The sequence below is a fragment of the Podarcis raffonei genome, chromosome 11, assembly GCF_027172205.1.
Source record: "Podarcis raffonei isolate rPodRaf1 chromosome 11, rPodRaf1.pri, whole genome shotgun sequence".
In the NCBI taxonomy this organism is placed as follows: domain Eukaryota; kingdom Metazoa; phylum Chordata; class Lepidosauria; order Squamata; family Lacertidae; genus Podarcis; species Podarcis raffonei.
The window spans coordinates 41,774,617-41,796,816 of NC_070612.1; the positions used below are offsets into that span (position 1 = coordinate 41,774,617).

At 40.3% G+C, this 22,200-nt stretch overlaps 1 protein-coding gene across 2 annotated transcripts in view; it reads left to right on the forward strand.

Moving 5' to 3' along the window:
* Nucleotides 1-22,200, forward strand: part of FER (FER tyrosine kinase) — a 152,007-nt gene that overhangs the window by 79,956 nt on the left and 49,851 nt on the right. For both annotated transcript variants that reach the window (XM_053407624.1, XM_053407625.1), the window contains exons 14-16: nucleotides 9,226-9,282; nucleotides 15,456-15,571; nucleotides 18,161-18,255. In XM_053407624.1, the coding sequence (XP_053263599.1) occupies nucleotides 9,226-9,282; nucleotides 15,456-15,571; nucleotides 18,161-18,255 (268 nt within the window). The remainder of the gene's footprint in view (nucleotides 1-9,225; nucleotides 9,283-15,455; nucleotides 15,572-18,160; nucleotides 18,256-22,200) is intronic.

A 22,200-nucleotide genomic window follows, 5' to 3' on the forward strand; every position in this document is an offset into this window, starting at 1 on the left:
GTCCAAATCTGCAGGGACAAGGACATTTAACAAGATGCAAGTGTTCGGAGGCAACATTACTTGCTTAATTTGTTACTGGTGCAACCATTTAGCCCCAGAGTGTATATGCTAATTGTTTTAAATAATAAAAAGTCTGTTTCAGCACAACTGGTGTTTGGGCTTTCTAATTTGACCTTAAAGTGCTGGTGATATTAAATTATCCTGGATACTTTTTAAAGTTAATATCAATGTACCTTTATACATTTCAAAATAAATTTAGATATCTTCATCTTTAATGTTCACAAAACTAAGATCTAGGAAAAGAAATCAGATTCATGGAATAGCTTTTCAATTAGATTAACATACACATTATTTTTGGTGGCAGTACCAAACATTTTTATTTTGAAATTTGTTGATGACATCAAAATGTCTGTGGAATATCTTGTTTACACTACAGGAGTGAGATTTATAGGAGGTTGGGAAATTGACAGAAAGTACCAACTTGTTTCAGAACCCAAGTATTAAGACCTAAGCCGTAACATCTCTGCAATTAGTTTAAGGAACCAAAGTAAATATAAGCTGTACATTTGCCATCTTGTTTAGAAGCCTGTGGCATCCACCAATTTCAGCATAGATATAGTTAACTGTTTCCTGAAAGAATTCTAACACACCATTTGTTTTGCCAATTTTGTTGTAAAATAAAATCTTTTTTTCCTGTTCTCTTCCCTAAATCTTCCAAGTGCCAGAGTTTTCTTAGAAATGCTCCCCCCCCCCAAATTAGCCAGTAGTAAGAGGGGACACGTCTTATTCCCAGAAAGATTTTGTGAACAGATAGACTAGAAAATTCTCCTTGTGGGAGAGTGCTTTCTAGCTTGCGCTTATAGAAAGCCTGTCAGCCAAGAGGGCAAGTACCGTATTTTTTGCACCATAACACTCACTTTTTTCCTCCTAAAAAGTAAGGGGAAATGTCTGTGCGTGTTATGGAGGGAATGCCTACGGGTGGCATGCCTATGGATTTTCCTCCTCTAAAAACTACGTGCGTGTTATGGTCGGGTGCGTGTTATAGAGCGAAAAATACGGTATATAGTGTCTGCTTTTCTACAGAACTGTTCCACATTCAGGTCTGTGCTGCGCACACCCAAATGTCTGTGCAGAAGATGAAGAACTGTAGTTATAGGAAAGAAATGATTTTGGTTGTGAATTGTGGTGATTGGAGGAAGGGGATAGAGAGAGGGAATGCTCTTTTATTTTTATATACAAATGCAACAAAAAGAATAAGACAGCTTATGAAATATTTGTAGGCCTACCTAGTACAATGTGGAACGTTTGATATTGGTAGTCCTGCATCAGGAACCAGCTTCAGTGCCTTGAGCCCCCTAATAAGGGCTTGACAATAGATTGGCAAGTGTGCTTTTTTTTAAAAAAGAACTTGACTGTGTTCTATCCTGTGCCGTTTCAATATAGAATGTAGCATAATGTAATGGAAACAATAGAGCCAGGAAGGTGAAGTGTTTGCTTTTGAACTTTTCACTTAAAACTGCCTTCTTTTTAACCTGTCAAAGATACTGCTCTGCAATAGCCTTTGTTATTAGCCTGCTGCTATGTTCCCATTGATTATACAATGGAGCCGAACAGTTGGGCACTTTTACTTGGAAACTTAAAATGAAATATAGTGAAATAAATGATTACGTTTGTTTCAAGAGGAGTTTCCAGGGTCTGAGAAAAGAATCAAATGAAATGTCTTTCCTATGAAATAGAAAGCATTGCGTTCCTCTATCCAGTTTTGAAACTGCATATGTGTTATTAGGAAGGAAACAAAAGGAAAGGGTTTGTTCGGGTGCTATTTTGGTCCTGGGATTCTACCTTTAGTGAACTTGGCAGTTGGACATCAGGTACTTGTAGTCCCTCACAGTTGGTAGAAGGTAACAAGTGAAGTGGGAGACCTTCATGTTGCATTTACTAAGCAATTATTTATCCAGCCTTTGATTTTATCTTGAAAACACCAAGGCTAAGAAAAGGACTATTGTATTTCTGTTTGCTTCCCTGTTGTATGGTTCTCTTAGGTTTCCCCAGCTCAGTTTGAAGTGCCTAGTTTGTGGTCTTTTACTCAAGAGTTTTTAGGCATGTATTGCTTAGCTGCCTATATTTTCTAAAAGCTTGACAAACTTTTTTCCGCACACCTAGCCAGCTGTTCTTCTTTTCTGGGAGAAAACATTAAAACTGGCATGCTCTTACCTTGCTTAATGGAGACAACAGGCTGCCTGTCCTCTTCCTCAGACCTTGGGAACTAGTGGGTCCCCATTGCTGACAGAGGGCAGTTTCATGCTGTACCTGATTAAAAGCTACTTGATATCTGAACTTGGACACGGCACAATGTGGCCAAGATAGCATCGCACCATAAAAACTCTGTCCACTAGGAGATATCTATACCTGTGCACCAGCCTCAGCAACTGAAATGAGGATGCAACAATGCCAGGCACCCTAGACTCCATATTTTGGTGCCAGTTGCTTGAATAGTTGGGGCATTGTGGGCAGAACACTAGAACCTGACTTGTACTTTGATCTATTAGAAGTTGGGGATCACAGTGCTTTTTACGAAATAATGCTTAGAGGGAAATAACTACAGTAATGCATGCCACTGTAAAGGTATCGCGTGCACCTTAATTGTCATATTCCTTCTGCAATAGACAAAGATAATGGCAGTAGATGCTTGATGATGATGATGATGATGATGCAGAGCTGTCTCTGAAGCAGTTTTTTCAGTGCCATGAATTGTTGAGAGTCCTTGAAAGATTTTCTTTTCTGAATCTCTCTTCATAACACATACATTTTTATGAAATACATTTCCTGCTATCTACCTTTATTTTTGCACTTCATCGGAGAAACCTCAGACATTGAGTTTTTGATTCATGAAATTCATGTGCCCTCTTAGAGATACTACTGTAGGTGGCATCAAATATAGTTTTCCTAACAAGATCATTTCTCATTTCCATCGTCACAGATTGTATCAACAGGTACGCATCTGTTATTTACCCTCATTTCTTCCTCTGCTTCAGCAACTTTTGACAAATGATATTTGAATACCTACTTTCGATGAATAATGATGTGCTGTGATGGTTTTGATGTCCATAAAAAAGCATTAGGTGTAATTGTTTCCAATATTGAAAATGGAAGATTGACTTTTCTTTTTTCTTTCATTATGTGATTTTTTTGCTGGCCTTACAGTAAATTATTTTCAGTGGAAGGTGGAAGCAAAAACCTATTTTCAATATATTTCTCTGCAGCCATTTTTAAATTACCTTTTGTGAAGGGGAAGAGATAACTAGAAAAAGAAGAAGCTATACATGTTGCCTTCTGATATCCTTATTCTTTCCCTTTTCTTTTCAGTTGTGCAGATTCTGTAATGCAGTATGAAGTCATTTTTAGAGGAAAGTCTTCATTTATTGGAAGAAAGGCTTCTGTGGTCTCTTCCCCCCTCCCCTCTCAATTTGGCTGTAAACAAACCAACCAACCTATCAGCTTTTGAAACCATAGTGAATTAACATTTTTTTAAAAAAGCACAATACTCTGTCAAAGCAGAATCTCAAAACTGAAGATCAGAAAGTAAAATTGACCCATTTAAAACTTATTGGACCACAGTACTGGTGTTGACATTCCCGTTCTAGGTTTGAATGAATGAGACTGAATGTTCTTTATTGATTAGAGTCCTTATATTTAGAGAAATATAGGAAGTTGGTGACTGATCTGGGGAAGAACAGCTGCAAATGTCTAGGTTGTAGGGAGAGCTGAGAGAATGACTAAGATGGCTGAATGATAGACGGGAACTGGGCAGATAACAAACTGTATTTTGAGGTTTGATCTCTGCTATTTGTTACCACAGGTATTACTCCTTTTGAGAGTCACTGGTCTGGGTTGGAGAGAGGGATTCTTAGCTAATTATGTCAATGCACAATCTTAAAAGCAGTGGAAGAAAGCTTGCAGAAGGAGACTTCCCCATCCCTTCCCTTCCATTGCTGCCCTCTGCACCCCACAGAAGCTTCTCCTGTGAGCACCAGAGGATCTTCCCAAACTATGTGGCTTGGCAGCGACCACTATGGGGAGGGAGAATCTTCCAGAGTAGTGCAGAGCTCATGTGGCTGAACAGAGCAAAAGATGGTTGATCCCTTCCTGAACCCTTTGTCCCAATTGTCTGGTGTGTGTTGTCCTGCTTGTCAGCATTGCCAATTCTAAATGTCCACAATTGAAATTTTCAAAAATGAATGTAAGCTACCTCATTCTTGATTACTCTCCATATCCACCTTGTTGACCAGATAAACAGTTGACTAAACACACAAACCTGGCTTTGGCTTTAATTTTTGGAAGCAGAGGATTGGAAATCTGTTGCCAGTTCATGTTGCCTTTCCCTAAAAGTGTTGCAGAAGCCCACCCATTTCTGTCTTACCACCTTAACTAAAAACTCCTTGTCACTTCCTGTCTTGACTGTTCTAGCTGTCGCACCGCTTCTGCCTTTCATTTTTCCTTCCTGTACGTCAGTCCTCTCTCCTCCAACTGTGGTCACAAATCTTTCTCCTAAAGCACTTTTGGGCAACACCTATGCCAGCTCTTCTCCTCTTTCTTTATTCTGAGAGTTGGTGGAGTTCTGCCTGCTAAATCAGCAGGGAAATATTAAAAAGGGCAGTGCCCATATTCCAAAAGCCAGGGAGCAGGTGGAGACAGCTGGGAAAGATAGTCTATATTCCTCCTATAATGAAAAATGGATGAATTGCCCATTTCAAAGCCCATATCTGTTTCCAGCATTTCATACTCAGCTGCCACCCTCACCTTTCCTCCTTTTCTTTAATTCTCCAGTGGCATCATTCTGTCCCATCACTAACTTTTTTTATTTGTCAACCCAGCCCACCTTGTCAATTTGCTATTCTCCTTTTGGCCTCCTAATGACCACTTTCTCATAACTGCCTGTACATTTCCCCACAATAAGAAGTTGTCACCAACCAAATAGAGGTTGTCTGACTAAGGATGGACAATTATTTGTGCTTCTCTGTCAGCTTGAAGCTGCTGAATGAGAGCAGTGACATCCATACATGCTCAAGCTTGTACTCAGTTCTGGGATTTAAATAATGCCTTGTGGCCGCACTGAACATCTTAATGCAAACTTTGCCAAGTTGGTTTATGGGATCAAAGTGGAGGGACAGACTGAAAGAAGAGCCTTGTATTTAGACTTTGTAGTTATTCTGATTAATTTCTAGTAGTTATAGTGAAAGAAAGGGATATTATTATGCGGTCTTAGAAAAGCAGATGTACTTTTAAAGAAAAAAACAAGTCTACACTGTAATTTTGTGCGCCTAAAATCAACCCATGCATATAAAATAGAATGCCTACGTGGGCTTCCTATTCAAGACAACTCATGGATAATGGAATTAATTTATAGACCATTTAAATAGCATTCAGTTACTGAGGACTTGTGAAACCGACTTTAACAAGGCAGCAAAATTTGCATATACAAGTCAATAGAGTGAGTTTTTTTAAGCACACATGAGAACATTACTGTGGAAGCAGATGAAATTCTGAATAATCCTTTAGCATGGAGATATTTGCTGGGGTTGAAAATTTTGACTGAAACAAATGTGCAAAGCTTGTATAATAAAGCAGTCTTGACTGAAAGACTTACAAAAGGGAAGAAAAACACAGGTAATGATTAATGTGCTAATATAAATAGTGGTAACACTTTCTGACAGCTGATTTGATTGCAGTTTATAGTGCCATTTTGTTTAATTATTCCTCTGAAGGATTATATATCAGATACATTCTTCATAAACAAGTCTTTGAAATGCCATGTTGTCAGTATTTTTAAAAAAGTCATTCACCGGTGGCTTAAAACATGGAAATATATGAAAATCCATTTATTTTCATTTCAGTACATCCTCGCTTCTTTGCAATTTTTATTGCCAATCTAAGAGATCATCAGGTTAATACTTCAAAGAAAATGTTCCTGTTACTTTTTCAAGGAGGTTACTTTGATTCTTTCTTGACTTTATAGAGTTCTAGTCAGTTTGATGGAGCAAAAAAGAATACAGAGTGACTGCTGTAAGGAAAAGTATACGTGATGGGGTCTGGCCTCATTACCGCGCCGGAGAGCAGAGGAAGCTGCCTTATTCTGAGTCAGACTGTTGATCCATCTAGCTCAGTAAGGAACCTTTCTCCTGTCCCTACCTGGAGACACCAGGGATTGAACATGGAACATTGAAGATGCTCTACCATTGGTGTCCTTGAAATAGGAGTACATTACGACAGAAATAGGTGCTATTCATTTCGGGGGGGGGGGCTCCCATGCGCCACTTTTGAAAATGCTACATAGCAATTAATGGGAAAGTACATATCCCATTGTACAGTGGAAGCTCGGGTTGCGAACGTGATCCGTGCGGGAAGCACGTCTGCAACCCGCAGCGTCCGCAACCCGCAGCGCCACGTCTGCACACATGTGGGTTGCGCTTCTGCGCTTCTGCACATGCGCAAAAGTAACCCGTTCCGGTACCTCCGGGTTTGCAGCAGTGCACAACCCGAAATCACGCAACCAGAAGCATCTGTAACCCAAGGCATGACTGTATTTTCTTTCTCATTGTACTTTTTCTTTTATCCCATTTATACGTGCACTGCTCTGGTTCGCCAGAAGCGGCTTAGTCATGCTGGCCACATGACTCGGAAGCTGTACACCAGCTCCCTCGGCCAATAAAGCGAGATGAGCGCCGCAACCCCAGAGTCGTCCGCAACTGGACTTTGCGGTCAGGGGTCCCTTTACCTTACATATCCCATACCTACTAAAGATACTGAAAAAAAACTGCTGTGTTTGAGAGAGAGGCTTTTTACCTTTGACCTAGGAAGCACTGTTCTTCATTTTAAAGGGGCAGCATTATAAGAAGCCCACAGTTCATTTTTATTTTTTTTAAAAAAATCTTGTGAACTTGTAGAGTCAGGGAATGTAGTTCTCAACAGTATTAATGTTAGTTGATGCCAGCAACAGTTATGCACATATCTGTTGCATCAGGGCTGGTCATGCTTTTGGAAATTAGATCCTACTTTTTTGCAGGTACTGCTTGAAATACTACTTAAACCTGCAGAATCAATTTGACCAAAGTCGACAGCAGTCTTTCTACTTACGAGTTCTCAACTCTCTTAGCTTTTCTGTCCTGCTCAATGCTAACTGTCTTATTTCTCTTCCTTCCTGGTTCTGAGTGACTTTGAAACAAAATTGCTATGTAGGGAGGGTGAATGCTCTAATTCTTATGGTAACTCATTCTCTCTGAAGTATTTAATTAAAAGCAGTTAGCCTCTCCTTTGTGTAACATTTCTGTTGAGACACTTGATGCAGAATGGCAGCTCTTTAAGAATCATTCCCTTGGGGAAAGTTGTCTACTGACATGCTTCTGAAGGTTGAATGGGATAAATTGGGATTGCATCTAAAGTTCATTCTAACACTTTTTGTTCAGGTTTATATCTGAAGCTTTAAATTAAAGGGGCCTATAACCTTCTTATGAATTGAGCCTGAAAGCAAACTGGAAACCAGTGAACTTGTTTTGAAGCAGGAGTAATGTGACCCAGAAGCTAGGCTGAACCAGAATCTGGGCTGTTACAATTACATTTTGAATCACTTACAGCTTCCAAAGGTCTTCAGGGCTTTAAACACTTATCTTCTGATAGAGCAAGACTTTTAAGAGTCCATGAATTTCATTTCTCAGCTTGACTTAAGGGGACTTTGTTCACATTCCTGGTGATCACTGATTGCACCTCAAATTCCCCCACAGTCTCACCCACCAGGTTTATGTACATGCTAAACATCATGGGGGACAAGACATAATCCTGTAACATCCTAGAATAATTCCCACGAGGCTAGATGGTCTCCTAGCATCACCTTCTGAAACCTTTCTGCTAAATAGGCTTGGAACAACTTTAAGTAGTGCCCCTAATCAGGAACTAGTGGCCTAGGAGTACTTAATGCTATTGAGAGAGACAGCAGAATAAACAGTGTAATGCTCCCCATATCTCCTACTGACTATCAACAGCAAATTGTGAATTAGTATGAATTGCATTTCCCAACTTAATTTGATTGTATAAAGGTCTTTGGCTTCTGACATGTGCTTCTGGGTATCAGACGAATGAGCCATCTTGGAAATGAAACTGTTAGGTTCAAATAAATGAGAAACGAATAATTTCATAAGGAATAAGCAAACTTGTCAAAAGATGCTTAGTGATTCAAAATACAAATATCATTTATTAATAGCAAACATCTGTCTCAACAATAGATATCTGAAATTATATTTGTCAAAATAAATATTACCGTATCCTCTTTAATAGAGAATTGCTCAAATTAATTGATAAGATTAGCTTTATAAATGAGGTTCAAACATAACCAGCAAAACTCATTCAGTGTTCTTCAGGTTTCTCTCTCTCTCTCTCTCTCTCTCTCTCTCTCTCTCCCCCCCCCCCAAACCTCATTTCCCCCTATGAGCCTAGTGAAGAAATGCTTCCAAAATGTGTTTCAGTGTGTCATACTATATATTGAATTTTTGTTCATGTGTGTCCAGCTGTTAAATAGATACTTACATGGAAAGGTAATAATGACCAATAGGAAAAAGTTGGAAGTAAAGAGATTTGTGCCAGATGAAATTTATGTGCTTGAATGGCTAACAGCCACTACTGTCATGTAATGCATATTCCATAATAGAATGTTTGCATGTGATCATTAGTGTAAACTCTTGCCATTGATGGGCTTTTTTAAATGGATATTACTGGAGCTTGCTTCATGTATGTTTAGCAGATGCTAACATTCAGTTTCTTCATTTGTAGAAGAAAGAACCAGTTTTCTGAATGTGCCAGAGAAAGGTCATTTTTAGGTTGACCAGCGTTTGATTTTTAAAAATATATTCTTTGCCATAAAGTTCCTTTACATAACGTTTTCTTTAAAGAAAAAAAAGCTTTCAGTTACCTTGAATTTAATAAAGGAGAGCATGCAATTTTATATGTTATGATATCACACCTAAGCCTTAATTTTTGGATAGAAATTTGCTGTAGCATGCTTTTAACATCCTATTGTGTAGTAGCAGCTTACTCTTGAGATTATGTTCTTAGCATGTTGCTGATTGAATAGTCTCACTGAATCATCCCTTTAGGTCTGTTCCTGCTAGCTCACAGAGGTTTTATAGGAATGCAGTATTTTGTAGACTAAACACTGGTGTGTATTTTTTGCTGCAGGATAAAAAATGGATTCTCAATCATGAAGATGTCACACTGGGAGAATTACTGGGGAAAGTAAGTAAACATCTGTTCTTAATGAGGAAAAGTACACCTTAGCCTTGGAGTATACTTGTGATATTGAGGATGGTGGGCTTCTTCCACCACCCAGTATAGAATAACATTGCTTTGTAGCAGAATTGCAGTTTTTAAAAAAATTGTCATATAATAGACCCAGCCAAAGTTAAGCAGATTTTAAGACCTACTTCAGTGAGAGAGGTTTAAGCATGAGCAGGATATTAAAGTGCTTAACTTGAGTAAAAAATATGTCCTAAGTTATCAATAATTTTAAAATAGCTTTGTTTTGTAATGCAGATATAACTATACTTTTCTGTCTATAAGATGAGGGTGTTTAGTTAAATTAGCTTTAAAATTAGCCCTTGTCGTATACATGGGCAGTGCAGAAGGGGGTTGGGCGATTGGTCACAGCCACAAGGAGGAGATTGTAAGTGGTGATAGTGTGGGTGATTGGTGGCTGCTGGAAGGGCTGCTGGTGATTTGGTGGCTGCGTGTCCTCGGCGACGCATGCGATTGTCAGTGATTTCTGGCAATTCCCCCCACCCCCCAAAAAAGCTCAACAACTCGGGGCAATCCTCCCCATTTTCTTAATTTGGAGTCCCCCCCAAAATAGGGGGCATCTTATAGATGGAAATATATGGTATATTAATAAGATCAGTAAACTAGAGCAGTTAATTTTGGTGGAATCATTTTTAAGTAAACAGCTTCCCAACCTGCTGTGCATTATTAGTTTCATATCTTTACATAATTTCCTTTTCCACCATTGCTATTTGCTTTTTAGGTTTTTGCACATGTTTTCTCCTCACTCACCCCCATCTGCGGTTTTTGTTTTCTGAAATTCATACCATCATAGAATCGTAGAGTTGGATAATCTAGTCCAGCCTCCTGCAATGCGGGAATCACAACTAAATCATACATGACAGATGGCCATTTAACCTCTGCTTATAAACCTTCAAGCCCACCAGGCAGAGCATGCTCTTGCCAATATCAAAACAATGAAGGGGAAAAACTTACTTGCTAGAAGCTGCAAGACAACAGAGAGTTTAGGGGGAGGAACTCACATAGTGTCCAGTAACTACCAAATGATAATAATAATAATAATAATAATAATAATAATAATAATAATAATGATGATAATTCATTTCATTTCTTTACCACTTTATCTTTAAGAACAAAGTCTCCAAGCTGTTTACAACACATTAAAACATCAGCTAAAACAATCCTGAATAAAACATTACAAAAGAAAGTCAAATATAAACAATACATTAAAAGCAACATAATTAACAGGAAACTAATATATCTTAAAGATTTCAAAATAAAACATTACAAATGCAGTCAACTAGAGAACATACATTTAACACAGCAAAGTTAACAAAACATTTTCAAAAAAAATTTCAAAAGAAAACATTACTAAAAATATTTTTTACTACTGTGCAGATTTGCCAACCTAGCTTTGCTCAATTACCTGCAGACTTCTCTAAGTAAAGGAAGCAGCTACAACCCTTCTTGCAGTTGCCCGTTTGTGTGACATGGTCCTAGCAGGATGTGTCTCTCCAGCCCCCAGTCACAGAGTGGTGTTTGGATGCTGGGCAGTAGCTGTCAGAATCTCTTGTATGCTCTGTATTAGTGTAAGCTCCAAGTGTTTGGACAATGCCTCTCTGGGCATATTGCATATACAGAGTAGGGCTTTGCATGTGCATTCAACCCAGGTGTGTGATATGGGGAATGGGGAACCTCCATATTGAGCACTGCGGGTAATGAAATGAGCCAGCTCATTCCTTTGTCTTCAGTTTTGAAACACACTGTAAACATTGCGGGTGAAATTCAGAGAACGTTAGATGCACATAAATCCTATTAAAATAAATGGGACTTAAGTGCATAACTGTAAGCTTATATCCCATGAATGTGAATGGCAATTATAGATGCCTAATTTTCTTTGGGTTGTGCTGTACAGCTGCAACACAGAGCCTTGCCTGTGAACTCCCTGCACTCTTTTGTGTGTGAGCCAAAGGCTGGGAGCACACAGCATGCACGGCAGTTTCCCATTGTACTTTTCTCTCACACAAGGCAGTGGGAGGCTTCTGCATGTGTAGGATGTTTTCAGGTTTGTTTGGACATCATATGGAGATCTGAGCATAATTTCTACTTACTAATCCAAGTTATTAATGTTTGTGTTGACTAGGTAAGGTAAAGTAAGGTAAAGGACCCCTGGGCGGTAAAGTAAGGATCCTCTCATTTATGCCCATGGATTGTATTTGGAGAAATAGTGGGAGCCTACTCTTCTGCACATCTTCCTTTGCTCTCAATCAATGCCAGCCTAAGACTTTTTGTGGATTGAAGGTAGAGGCCAAATGGTGTTTCCCTCCAACCCCCACCAACCTTGTTAGATTCCATTTACAGCTTTCAGCTGTTCCCTACCACCACAACCTTGGCACAGTGTCACCTGGGACGTGGGTGGCACTGTGGTCTAAGCCAGTGTTTCCCAACCTTGGGCCTCCAGCTGTTTTTGGACTACAATTCCTATCATCCCTTGCCACTGGTCTTGCTAGTCAGGGATGATGGGAGTTGCAGTTCAAAAACAGCTGGAGGCCCAAGGTTGGGAAACACTGGTCTAAACCACAGAGCCTAGGACTTGCCGATCAGAACATCGGCGGTTCGAATCCCTGTGACGGGGTGAGCTCCCATTGCTCAGTCCCTGCTCCTGCCAACCTAGCAGTTTGAAAGCACGTCAAAGTGCAAGTAGATAAATAGGTACCGCTCCAGCAGGAAGGTAAACAGCGTTTCCGTGCACTGCTCTGGTTCGCCAGAAGCAGCTTAGTCATGCTGGCCACATGACCCAGAAGCTGTACACCAGGCTCCCTCGGCCAATAAAGCAAGATGAGCGCTGCAACCCCAGAGTTGGCCACGATTGGACCTAATGGTCAGGTTTTCCTTTACCTTGCTGTTGTTTAGTCGTGTCCGACTCTTCGTGACCCCATGGACCAGAACACACCAGGCACTCCTGTTTTTCACTGCCTCCTGCAGTTTGGTCAAACTCATGCTGGTAGCTTCGAGAACACTGTCCAACCATCTCGTCCTCTGTCGTCCCCTTCTCCTTGTGCCTCAATCTTTCCCAACATCAGGGTCTTTTCCAGGGAGTCTTCTCTTCTCATGAGGTGGCCAAAGTATTGGAGCCTCAGCTTCAGGATCTGTCCTTCCAGTGAGCACTCAGGGCTGATTTCCTTCAGAATGGATCGGTTTGATCTTCTTGCAGTCCATGGGACTCTCAAGAGTCTCCTCCAGCACCATAATTCAAAAGCATCAATTCTTCGACGATCATCCTTCTTTATGGTCCAGCTCTCACTTCCATACATCACTACTGGAAAAACCTTTACCTTACAGTGACATAAATATGGGATCTCTTGCTTTCTCCACTTGGGATGATCACACAACAGAACATGTGAGCCGAAGACCAGCTCATGATACCTCTCTGGATGTGGCCTTAGGAAGCTTATTTCATCTGAGTTAAGGGATGACTTACATTTTTTTTCCATTTTTATAGTTGAGCATCTCTGTTACAAGGAACACCCAAATGCCATAGCTAAAATAGAATTAAAACTTTTTTTAAAAAAAAAAACCTAAAATAAAACAGCACAATATAGAAAACAAGAAACAACCTCATATTATATCGGCCTGCTAGAAATGTCAGCTGAAACAGCCATTTCCTCTCCACTTGTGAACAGTTTTAGAAACTGAGATATGAAAGCTAGGAGCTAAATTGCACCTTAGTTGTGGGCACAACAATAGAATGTCTAGGCACGCTTTTTAAATAACAGAAGTACAAAGCTGAAAATGAATGAACTGCGGCTAAAATATTATGTTCGTTTTTCACATGGTCTAGTCATTCCCCTCTCCCCCCCCTTAATATTCTTAAGAGGGTCTCTTCTCCAGTCTTCAGAGAGTAGCTGAAAGTGGGGAGGCAGAAAAAGGTCCTCCTTCCCAAACAGAGGACTGTCCCCTGACATCCATTCAAATAGATGATTGTCCTGTATGAAGTAGGACACATGGCCACCATAGCAGGACCTGACCTGTAAGTTCCTGCTGGGATCCAGGGCTTCTTACATTCTCGCAATACTGGAAGGAGAGGCATTTCTGTAGCTCCCAGGCCACTCAGGTCCCTTGAGTACTGGGCCTAAGTTGTTAAAAAGAAGAAACTTAAAATAATCCATACCACCATGTTCTTTTCCTCAAAATACCGCCTCCTCAGTCTTGGACGAAACTGGATCATGTACCTCAAGGCTAGAATGGCTTAGATTAAAGTGATTTCACGGTGTGATTAAATTACTTCAAGTTGTGTTATTTCAGCTCCTCTACCTAATTATTCCATATCCTGTGGCAAATGTCAATAGAAGCAGGTCTACCAAACTTCCTGAACAACTTAGAAATCCAGTTATTTTTGTAAGTCCTATTCCTTCCTTCCTGTAGGACCATCAGCTACACCCAAGTATAAAGTGAAATGCGTAGGTATTGGATGAAGAGCAATTGACAGCTAAGCTGATAGCTCTTAAGATGTCATCCCCTCTACCCCCTGGCGATTCTGCAAAAAGTAATACTGTCCAAGAAGCATCAGCCAAGGGAAATGACAGATGGGCAATAATTCTGTTCCATTTGGTACAAACTATTAAGTAACCTTAATTTCAGCATTTTGCTAAATTATAAGAAATCAGGGCACACCTTCTGCCTTAATTTTTACTTGGTAGCAGATTCCCCATCCCAGTTGCCACCAACAAAGAGAGGGGCATTTTAGACTTCTCAGCCCCTGCCTTGCCATTCATTTTAGTGGTAGCAGTATTGCCACTTACAACCCTTTATGTGTTATGTTTTAATTCTCTGTGGCACTTTTCAGTGAAAAAGACCCCCAAGGAGACTCTCAAAATGCAAAACCCACACAATAAAACACAATTTACAAAAGTTTAAGACAATATATTAGTGGCATATTTACATCCCTCCCCCAATCCAAACACATCCTTTCATCTGCCTTAAAGCAAAACGGAGTTTCCCCAAAATGTCAAAGAAAGCAAAGCAACTTTCCTTGAGAGGGTCCCTACTCCTTAGGCAGCCGCCTTCTAAGCAGCAGCTCCTTATGAGGGTTTGTACACAAGAGCAGATGGGAAAGCTCACCCCTGATGGCTCCAAACATACTCTGTCCCAGTAAATCACAACCCTTGCTCAAAACCTCCTTCTAGGCATCCTATTTATTGAGGGTTCATCTTGAACTCTTTGCAGCAAGTTTGTAGGGAGGTTATTTGATATTGCATCAAGCAGTTATTCACACATTACATTGCCTTTTCTCATTATGTTTAGGAGAAATTCTGAGTGGGGTTTTTTGGGGGGGGGGGATAGATGGAAGTGGGTTTGTTGCACAAGTGTGCAACATGAACATGCCGGTATGTGCTTGAATCTCACCTAGAAAACTGATGATCTGAAAGCAGCTGAAGTCTAAACAGAGGAGACCCTGATGGGAAGAGGGAGAGCAAAGAGGAGCGCTAGGATCCCCTAACTGAGGCTGGATTCCTCTCTTTTCTCTCACCATTAGGAGAAAATGTTTTTTTTTTCTTCTTCTTCCAATAAACAGAAGCTAGATGACTGGGGCTAGTCATATACTTCCCCCTCTGAAGTCATGAAAAGGAGTTTGGGCTGGCTGCTATGCTTAGCTTCCTACAGAGGAGGAAAAGTGATGATGGGAAGGGAAGAGAGGGCATTGCAAGGCAGATAAGCAGGTGCAGTGGGGGAAGAGACTGCCTTAATGAAGTGTGCTTCTCCCACTCTTGTGTCAAAATCTTTTGTGAAACATTGCTAAGTTGCTTTTTCCGTGGTAGATGACTGGATGGAGCAAAGTACAAAATTAATGGGGTGTTCAGTCTATAAGGCATTAAACATTCATTATATAAAGGCAGTGTTTGACTAAAGCCTTGAGCTTGATTTCATCGCCTTTTCAAAAACGTTAAAGTAACATTTCTTCCCATAAGTTAAAAAGGGAAGTATCTATTTCCTTAACCCTTAACATGTGCGAGCTTATATAAGCATATTGTTAACTGACACAGCTGTGATATTTTCTGCACAGTGGAACTTTATTTTGCTGAGGAATGCCATTAAGTTTGTTTACTGACAGTTTATAATATCTGCAATTTCAGGGTAATTTTGGTGAAGTATATAAGGGAATATTGAAAGATAAAACTCCAGTTGCTGTAAAGACATGTAAGGAAGACCTTCCCCAGGAGCTGAAAATAAAGTTTTTATCAGAGGCCAGGTGAGTGGTATAAATGTGAATAAATGTGCACTTGGGATCCATTGCATATCTAAATTTAATGCAGTTCTAAAACAGGGAACAGTTCCTAGATTGTCTGAGACTAATCAATACTTTCCACTTCAAAATATATTTCAAATTAGCAGCAGTGGTGGAGGCCCTCTCTGAATTAATTCTCCCTGGAAGAAGTAAAATGTCATATGCAATCTGATAGAATATCAAAGGTGAAAATAACCATCAACTGTTGATAGAAATTCCATATTGTGTAATATGCATACAATGGAAAACATTCCAAGTTAGATTATCTTACTGGGTCAATATTGTAGTAAGTGACATCAAGAAACTATTTTACCCTTACAAACAACTTGGACTACGTGGAATATGTTTTTCATTTTCTTTTTTGCTAAGAAACCTGGAACTATAGCAGTTATTCATTATGAATTCATTATTACTGAGGCTCAATTGACATCTTACAGTTTTTTGTGGTTTTTTTCTTCTTTAAGGATAAACCACCTAGAAAACTATCTCAAAACAGTACTTGGCTGAAATATTATACAACCTTTAATGTTTCTCTAGGTTTAAACTCTACCACAGTTTCCCAAGTATGGCTTTGTGCAGTATAATAGTTAAGTAGCTGTTTGTGAGACTTGGGTTTCATATCCTTGCACAGTTGTGCAGAATGAACCTCCTAGGGCTACTGACAGGATAAAATGTGAATTTGAGCTGAGCCTTGCCTGTGGCAGAAGCAGTTGGTTGAGGTCTGTCTATTCCTCACAGTCTTGATATTTTTTTTTCAAATCTTTAGTGGTTTCATTTACATTCCTCCCTACCCCGCCCTGCCAAATCAAATGCAGAATGCATGGTATAAAGGACGGGATGGTGAACCTGCAGTCCTCCAGATGTTGCTGGACTACAGCTCCCATCAGCTCCACCCAGCACATCAATAGGGAGGACAAGAATTGGACAATGCTTGGAGAGCCACAGGTTCCCCATCCCTGGTATAAAGGTTCCATGTGCACTCAAGTACATTGGGAGTCAAGGAGAAACAGCCATGGACATCTAACCCAGTGCCACTCTTGGCTGCTCTGTATGCATAGAGCCTCAATGTTTTTGTTCCTTGGCAAGGCAAAAGTCCTCTGCCCTCCACCCAGGAATCCAGCAGCCCAGCTCTTTCTGTGTAGATTGCATGTGCTTAGACTTCATGGTAAGAACAAGTGTGTGACTGGGTGGGGGGGTCTGTTAGGGGAGGAGAGCCCTGTAGAAGACAGAATCGTAGAATTGTAGAGTTGCTATGTAGATGTGCTATGCTAGTGGCAGCACTCGCAAGCAGAAGAGTGGTGGGATGGATTGGGATATATACTTCTCTACTACTAGTGGATTTATTTGTCCATGCCATGAGGTATGGGAAGTATCAAGAGGTGCTTGAGTAGTGTGTGTAGCCTTGGGTCTTACGGAAGAGGCGGAGGAACAATACCAGAACTTCAAAGAGCAAGGGAGAAGGCAAGCATTAAGGTAGTGCAAAAAAAGAGTAGCCATTTGGTAACTTGTACAAACTGCCATGCTATATCCTGATGACGATTGACTCAAAAGGTTTTGAGCAATCTTCAGGTAGTAAATTGCTGCTTTCTAATACCAGCTTGAAGCCCTGTTCTCCTGGGTCTTGCAATCATGAGCTCTCCTAGCATTGGGGGTGGGGGGAGGCATAACTGTACACCTGGGCTTTCCAGAACTATATGAGGAGCTAGATCATGACACGGCTTGTTAATTTGTTAATGAGAACATCTTTTTGGAGCTTAAGTTGAAAATGAATCAGTTTAACTTCTCTGTTCACATCTTTAAAATGATTAAGATGGTAGAAGGCACAGGTGTTGATTGCAACTGGAGAGTGATCACATGCCATTTGTCTTCATGGAAATGTTCAAATGGCTTCCAGGATTTTCTGCCTATTCTAAAGTATTGAATATTTGCTTTCTGTCTATTTTTAATTGTACATACTTACGTCTGGTAGATGTTGATCAAAATAAATGGCACTCTAGCCCTATCACTTGCATGGTGGGGTAACTTAAATCTAAAGGGGACTATAAAGTCTCAACTTTAGCCCCACCCCTTTGTCACACTGCCCCTTACAGCTTCTCATATGTTCAGGGCAGATGTGTGCAGTGGAGAGTGTTTTGTACTCAAGTAGATTTCCCTGCACGTTTTAGAAATCTGGTTGTGTTTGGTTCTAGATGTTATGAGTGAACCTGTATAAATATTTATGATGTGTATTTTCCTGTTTGCTTAAATTGTGCTATGGTTGTGTTTAATTTTTTTTAAAGTTACCCTGGGATTTTTTATGTGAAACGTATTGGATAAAGTAAATGAATACATGCTCATGATCCCCTTTCATGTGTGTTGTCACTGAGAAGAGCTTTAGTTTTATCATCTTTCTTAGTAAGAGGTGGTTTCAGTTGTACAATGTGATTCTTTTCGTGTTTACTGAAACTCATCTGAGTTTATTTTAGTCATGTAGATGCTCAGTAACTTTTTTCCTACATAACTGAAATCAAGTTGATACAATGACATGATAAAACCTTTGTACCCCTTTTTCAGAATACTCAAACAGTATGACCATCCGAATGTGGTAAAGCTTATAGGAGTTTGCACTCAAAGGCAACCTATATATATCGTTATGGAGCTTGTTCCAGGTAATGTGTTCATTTATTCTTATAGCATTCTTGTAGTACCCAGGTTTCTAATCCTCCTCATTTGTTTGGATATACTCATTGTCCTTCCTCTGCATCTTCTCAGTTTAACTAATCTGCTCTTTAGAGACAGAAAGGTCTCTGATATCCGCACACTATTTCAGAATCAAAGAAAAATTTTGTTTTTACCAGCAGGTGGAGACAGTATCAAAGTCATAACTCGTAGGCACATTCCATTGTAAATCAGTATGAATTATGGGAATATGTGCAATCTGCTATTCCATGTTCATTCCACATACTGAGTACATATGTGAAGAGCAAAAAGTAAAAGTCTTATTCTATAATATTAAATTAATCAGTAATTCAGTACCTCACTTTCACTTAAAAGGAACAGGGAAGTTCTCCATTAGGGTTAGGCTACATACTGAACCTGTGTTCCCTGAGCTGTTCCTGGACTCCAGCTCCCATCAGTCCCAAGCAAGAAGGTTAATGGTCAAGGATATTGGGAGTTGTAGTTGAGCAGCACCTGGGCTACATCCCCATCCCTTGGCTTACATGTATTTTCAATGCTTTTGGTGCACGAATATTGTTGACTAGTTTAACTAGTCTATTTTTTTCTTCAAAGTTCCCCCCCTCACTTTGAGTTACAGGTGAGGAGGTGTTGTCATTGGAAGCAAGGTCAGTTGCTTTCTGTCTCACAATCTTTGCTGAACCTCGTGCCCCTTTTGCTAACAAAAATATATTTTTGGAGAGAGAACTGTGGAGAATATGCTGTTTCAATATCACTCACAAGATTAATATTCCATATGGTTCCTGAGTGCAAAACCAGGGTGGAATTATAACACGGGGTAAGTGTTTATACCAAGGATCCTATGGGCCTTCAGATGTTGCTGGACTCCCAACTCCTATCAGGCCCAGCCAGCATGGCCAATGGTCAGGGATGATGGGAAATTTTGACCAACATCATCCAGAGGCCGTGGGTTCCTGGTTTATACCATTTGGATGTATCAGTCTTGAGTTGACTTTTTTAAAAAGGGTTAATCTAGTTTTTTATGTTTTGTTCTCTATGGTGTACCCATGACCAAAGCAGCTCATGATCAATACCAAAATACAGCATCATAAACAAGGAGTTCATAACAAAACATATCAAGCAAATTCAAATAGGACAAAGTCAAGTAATCAGATTCAGTACTATAATGAATGATACTTTTAAATACAAAGGCACAATAAGAATGAATGGTTTGTGAAAAAAGAGAAAAAGTTAACCCAGTGTTTGCTACTACAGTAGTTGCAAGTCTTGCCTCAGCAGCCCAGTTTATATAACAGTCTGGCATGTCTGGGGCTGGGCTTCTCACCAGGCTGCATGGCTTGCAGCTGGCTCCTTCATTTCTCCTCTTAAGAATGCAGCATTAAAAGAGAAAAGGCTGCCCTGCACCAAGAGCAGTGAGATGTTAGACCTTAATGACAACTATTTGTATTTTTATCTCATCCCAGTAGTGTAAATAGTCTGGTAAAAAGATCTGAAGAACTCGAGGAAACCTGGAGGGCAGCATGAGAGCTAGCCACCTTGTCACTTCCAATTTATATGATATTATTCCTATGGCAATGAAGCATCTGCCTTTGATTGGCTAAGGTGGTATGGTGACATGGAATGTTCATCTTGCAGTCCAGCTCCTGTGTAAGAAACGTTGTCAGTTAGACTGGATTAAATGCTTCGGCAGGGGCTGGTTGTGGAATGGAAAACGTCCCAGTGTGCAGAGAAGCCAAGGAGAAGCTCAGAGAAAAGGAGGCTAGAGGAAGGATGCATAGGAAGGGGCTGGGAAGGGCAGAGGAATAAAGCAACTGAGGCAAAAGGGAGCTACAGTAATGAGACTAGGAAAAAGAAACCGCATCCTAGTCTTTGGGCCGCATGGTGTGAAGGAACTGAATGATGTGAGAGTGAGTGCTAGGTAATTTGCTTAAGAAACATGGAGGGCAAGGGAAGTGGTTGCTTGGTCTAGAGCCTTGAGAAGGGAATTGTGCCAGGCATGGCTTCTGCTGTCACTGCAGCATTGTGACCTGACTTTCTTAAGGGTGCAACAGTTGGACCCAAAAAGCAGGAGGCAGGGCTGGATTTCGCGTACTGAAACCCAACATTCCCCAACCTTGTGCCCTTAAGATGTTTTGGACTACAATCCCTAAGAGTTCCAGCTGGCTTTGGCAATCGTCTGGGGTGATGGGAGTTCTAGTCCAAAATATCTGAAGGTCAAAAAAAAGTTGCAGAAGGGTGGGATGGAGACTGGTAAAAAGTGTTGAAACCAAGAGGCAGGCAGCAGGATCAGAGTTAAAATAGAACAAGCCGAGGTTGGGAGCAGGGAGGCCTGAGGAAGAGTCTCGGGAATCAAGGTGACAACAGGGCACAGAAGGAAAACATGCACTTGCATCCAGGAAATCAGATAGAAACCTGGAACTGGAGAGTTAACCAGAAAGCAGCAACTCCCAGGACTGTAATTGCTTCCACATACAGAGGACACGAGCACGGCGAGGGATGGGGGTCAGGAAGCAGTGGCTCAGGTTTCAGTCCTATGTAGCTGAAATGATAACTCAGCAGCCATGTTTCTGTAAACACGACACTTCTCAGCCAGTGTGACTTCAATTGTTTCTGCCCTCAACTCTGTTTAGGATCATGAGCACATGGCTGCTTTGTTTGTGGCACATGCTTCTCCTTGCCCACTCCCTTCTCTTATTGGTGGCAAATAGATATCCTCAGCCCTTTTTTTGTAAGTAGAAGCTGCCATTTGGCCCATGGCAGCAATCATAAATGTGGTTTGAAAGATGCCAAGCAAAGTTCTACTCATAGCGAGTGATTCAGATGATCTGTCAGGAGTTGCAGTGGCAAGGAACTGCCACAAGCAGAGTAGTCCTATAAGGTCATAAATACAGCTGAGGTATCCGTCTGAGTTGGGGGACTCATGACACAATTTCAATGTTTTTTCTTTATTATAATGTGCTCAAAGAAGTACTTAATTTAAGGTGGACTGGGCAGAAAAAAAGTATTCTTGAAAGGATGAAGAAGTGGGGATCCCCTTAATGAAATATTTTAGGGTATGTATTTTGAAACCATTTTTCTGCCTTCTGTGCCCTTTAGCTGGGAACCAATCACATAATACTGTTTTTAATTTGTAGCTTTTAAATGTGTATGGTTTTCATATGGTTTAATATAGATGCAGCCCCTACTGAATCACTGGTTTGTTTTTTAGTGTCAGCATATAACTGCAAAATTCATGCCAGTGTGCTTTTTATAGCTTTAATATTTCAAAGCTTATTCCTTTTGATTTCATCCATCAAAATATTGCTGATACAGCATTAGCCATTTGTGAATACTTTAAAATAGTATTCCATAATGCTTTGTTTGGTTGCTCTAATGTTTCATTTGGTGCCTAATATTCCAAAACAAATGAGGATGGGAGAGCATAATCTGACCACTTATTATCATGGTAAATAATCATTAATTGTTTGAAATGGGAGCCAGATATTTCAATTTGCACGTTGCATAAGTTCAAAGCCTGTTAGCACACTCCATAAGAAACTGTTGACATTTTTATCATTCTCCTCTGGCTAGGCTATTGTATATTATACTACTTATTTTTCGTGTGAGGCTATACAGTAAAAAAGGCTGAACTAAAAGAAAAAAATACCTTCTCCAATTTAAGAGCTGCTTCTTGTTTCTTTTCCTTTCTAAAAATATACAAAGCCAGAACTAATGGAATCATAGTACTAGCAGTTTCTGCAGCAAACAAAGGAGAGAAAACTTTATTCCAAATGTAATTCTTCTGTCTTGGCACCCATGCCACAGGTTTAGGAAGAGGTGAATGCCCCCAGGTTGGTCTAGGAATACCCCCGGTCTGAATCCCTGGAGAGACTCTGTTGATCAGTGTAGACAATACTGAGCCACATGGACTAATGGGT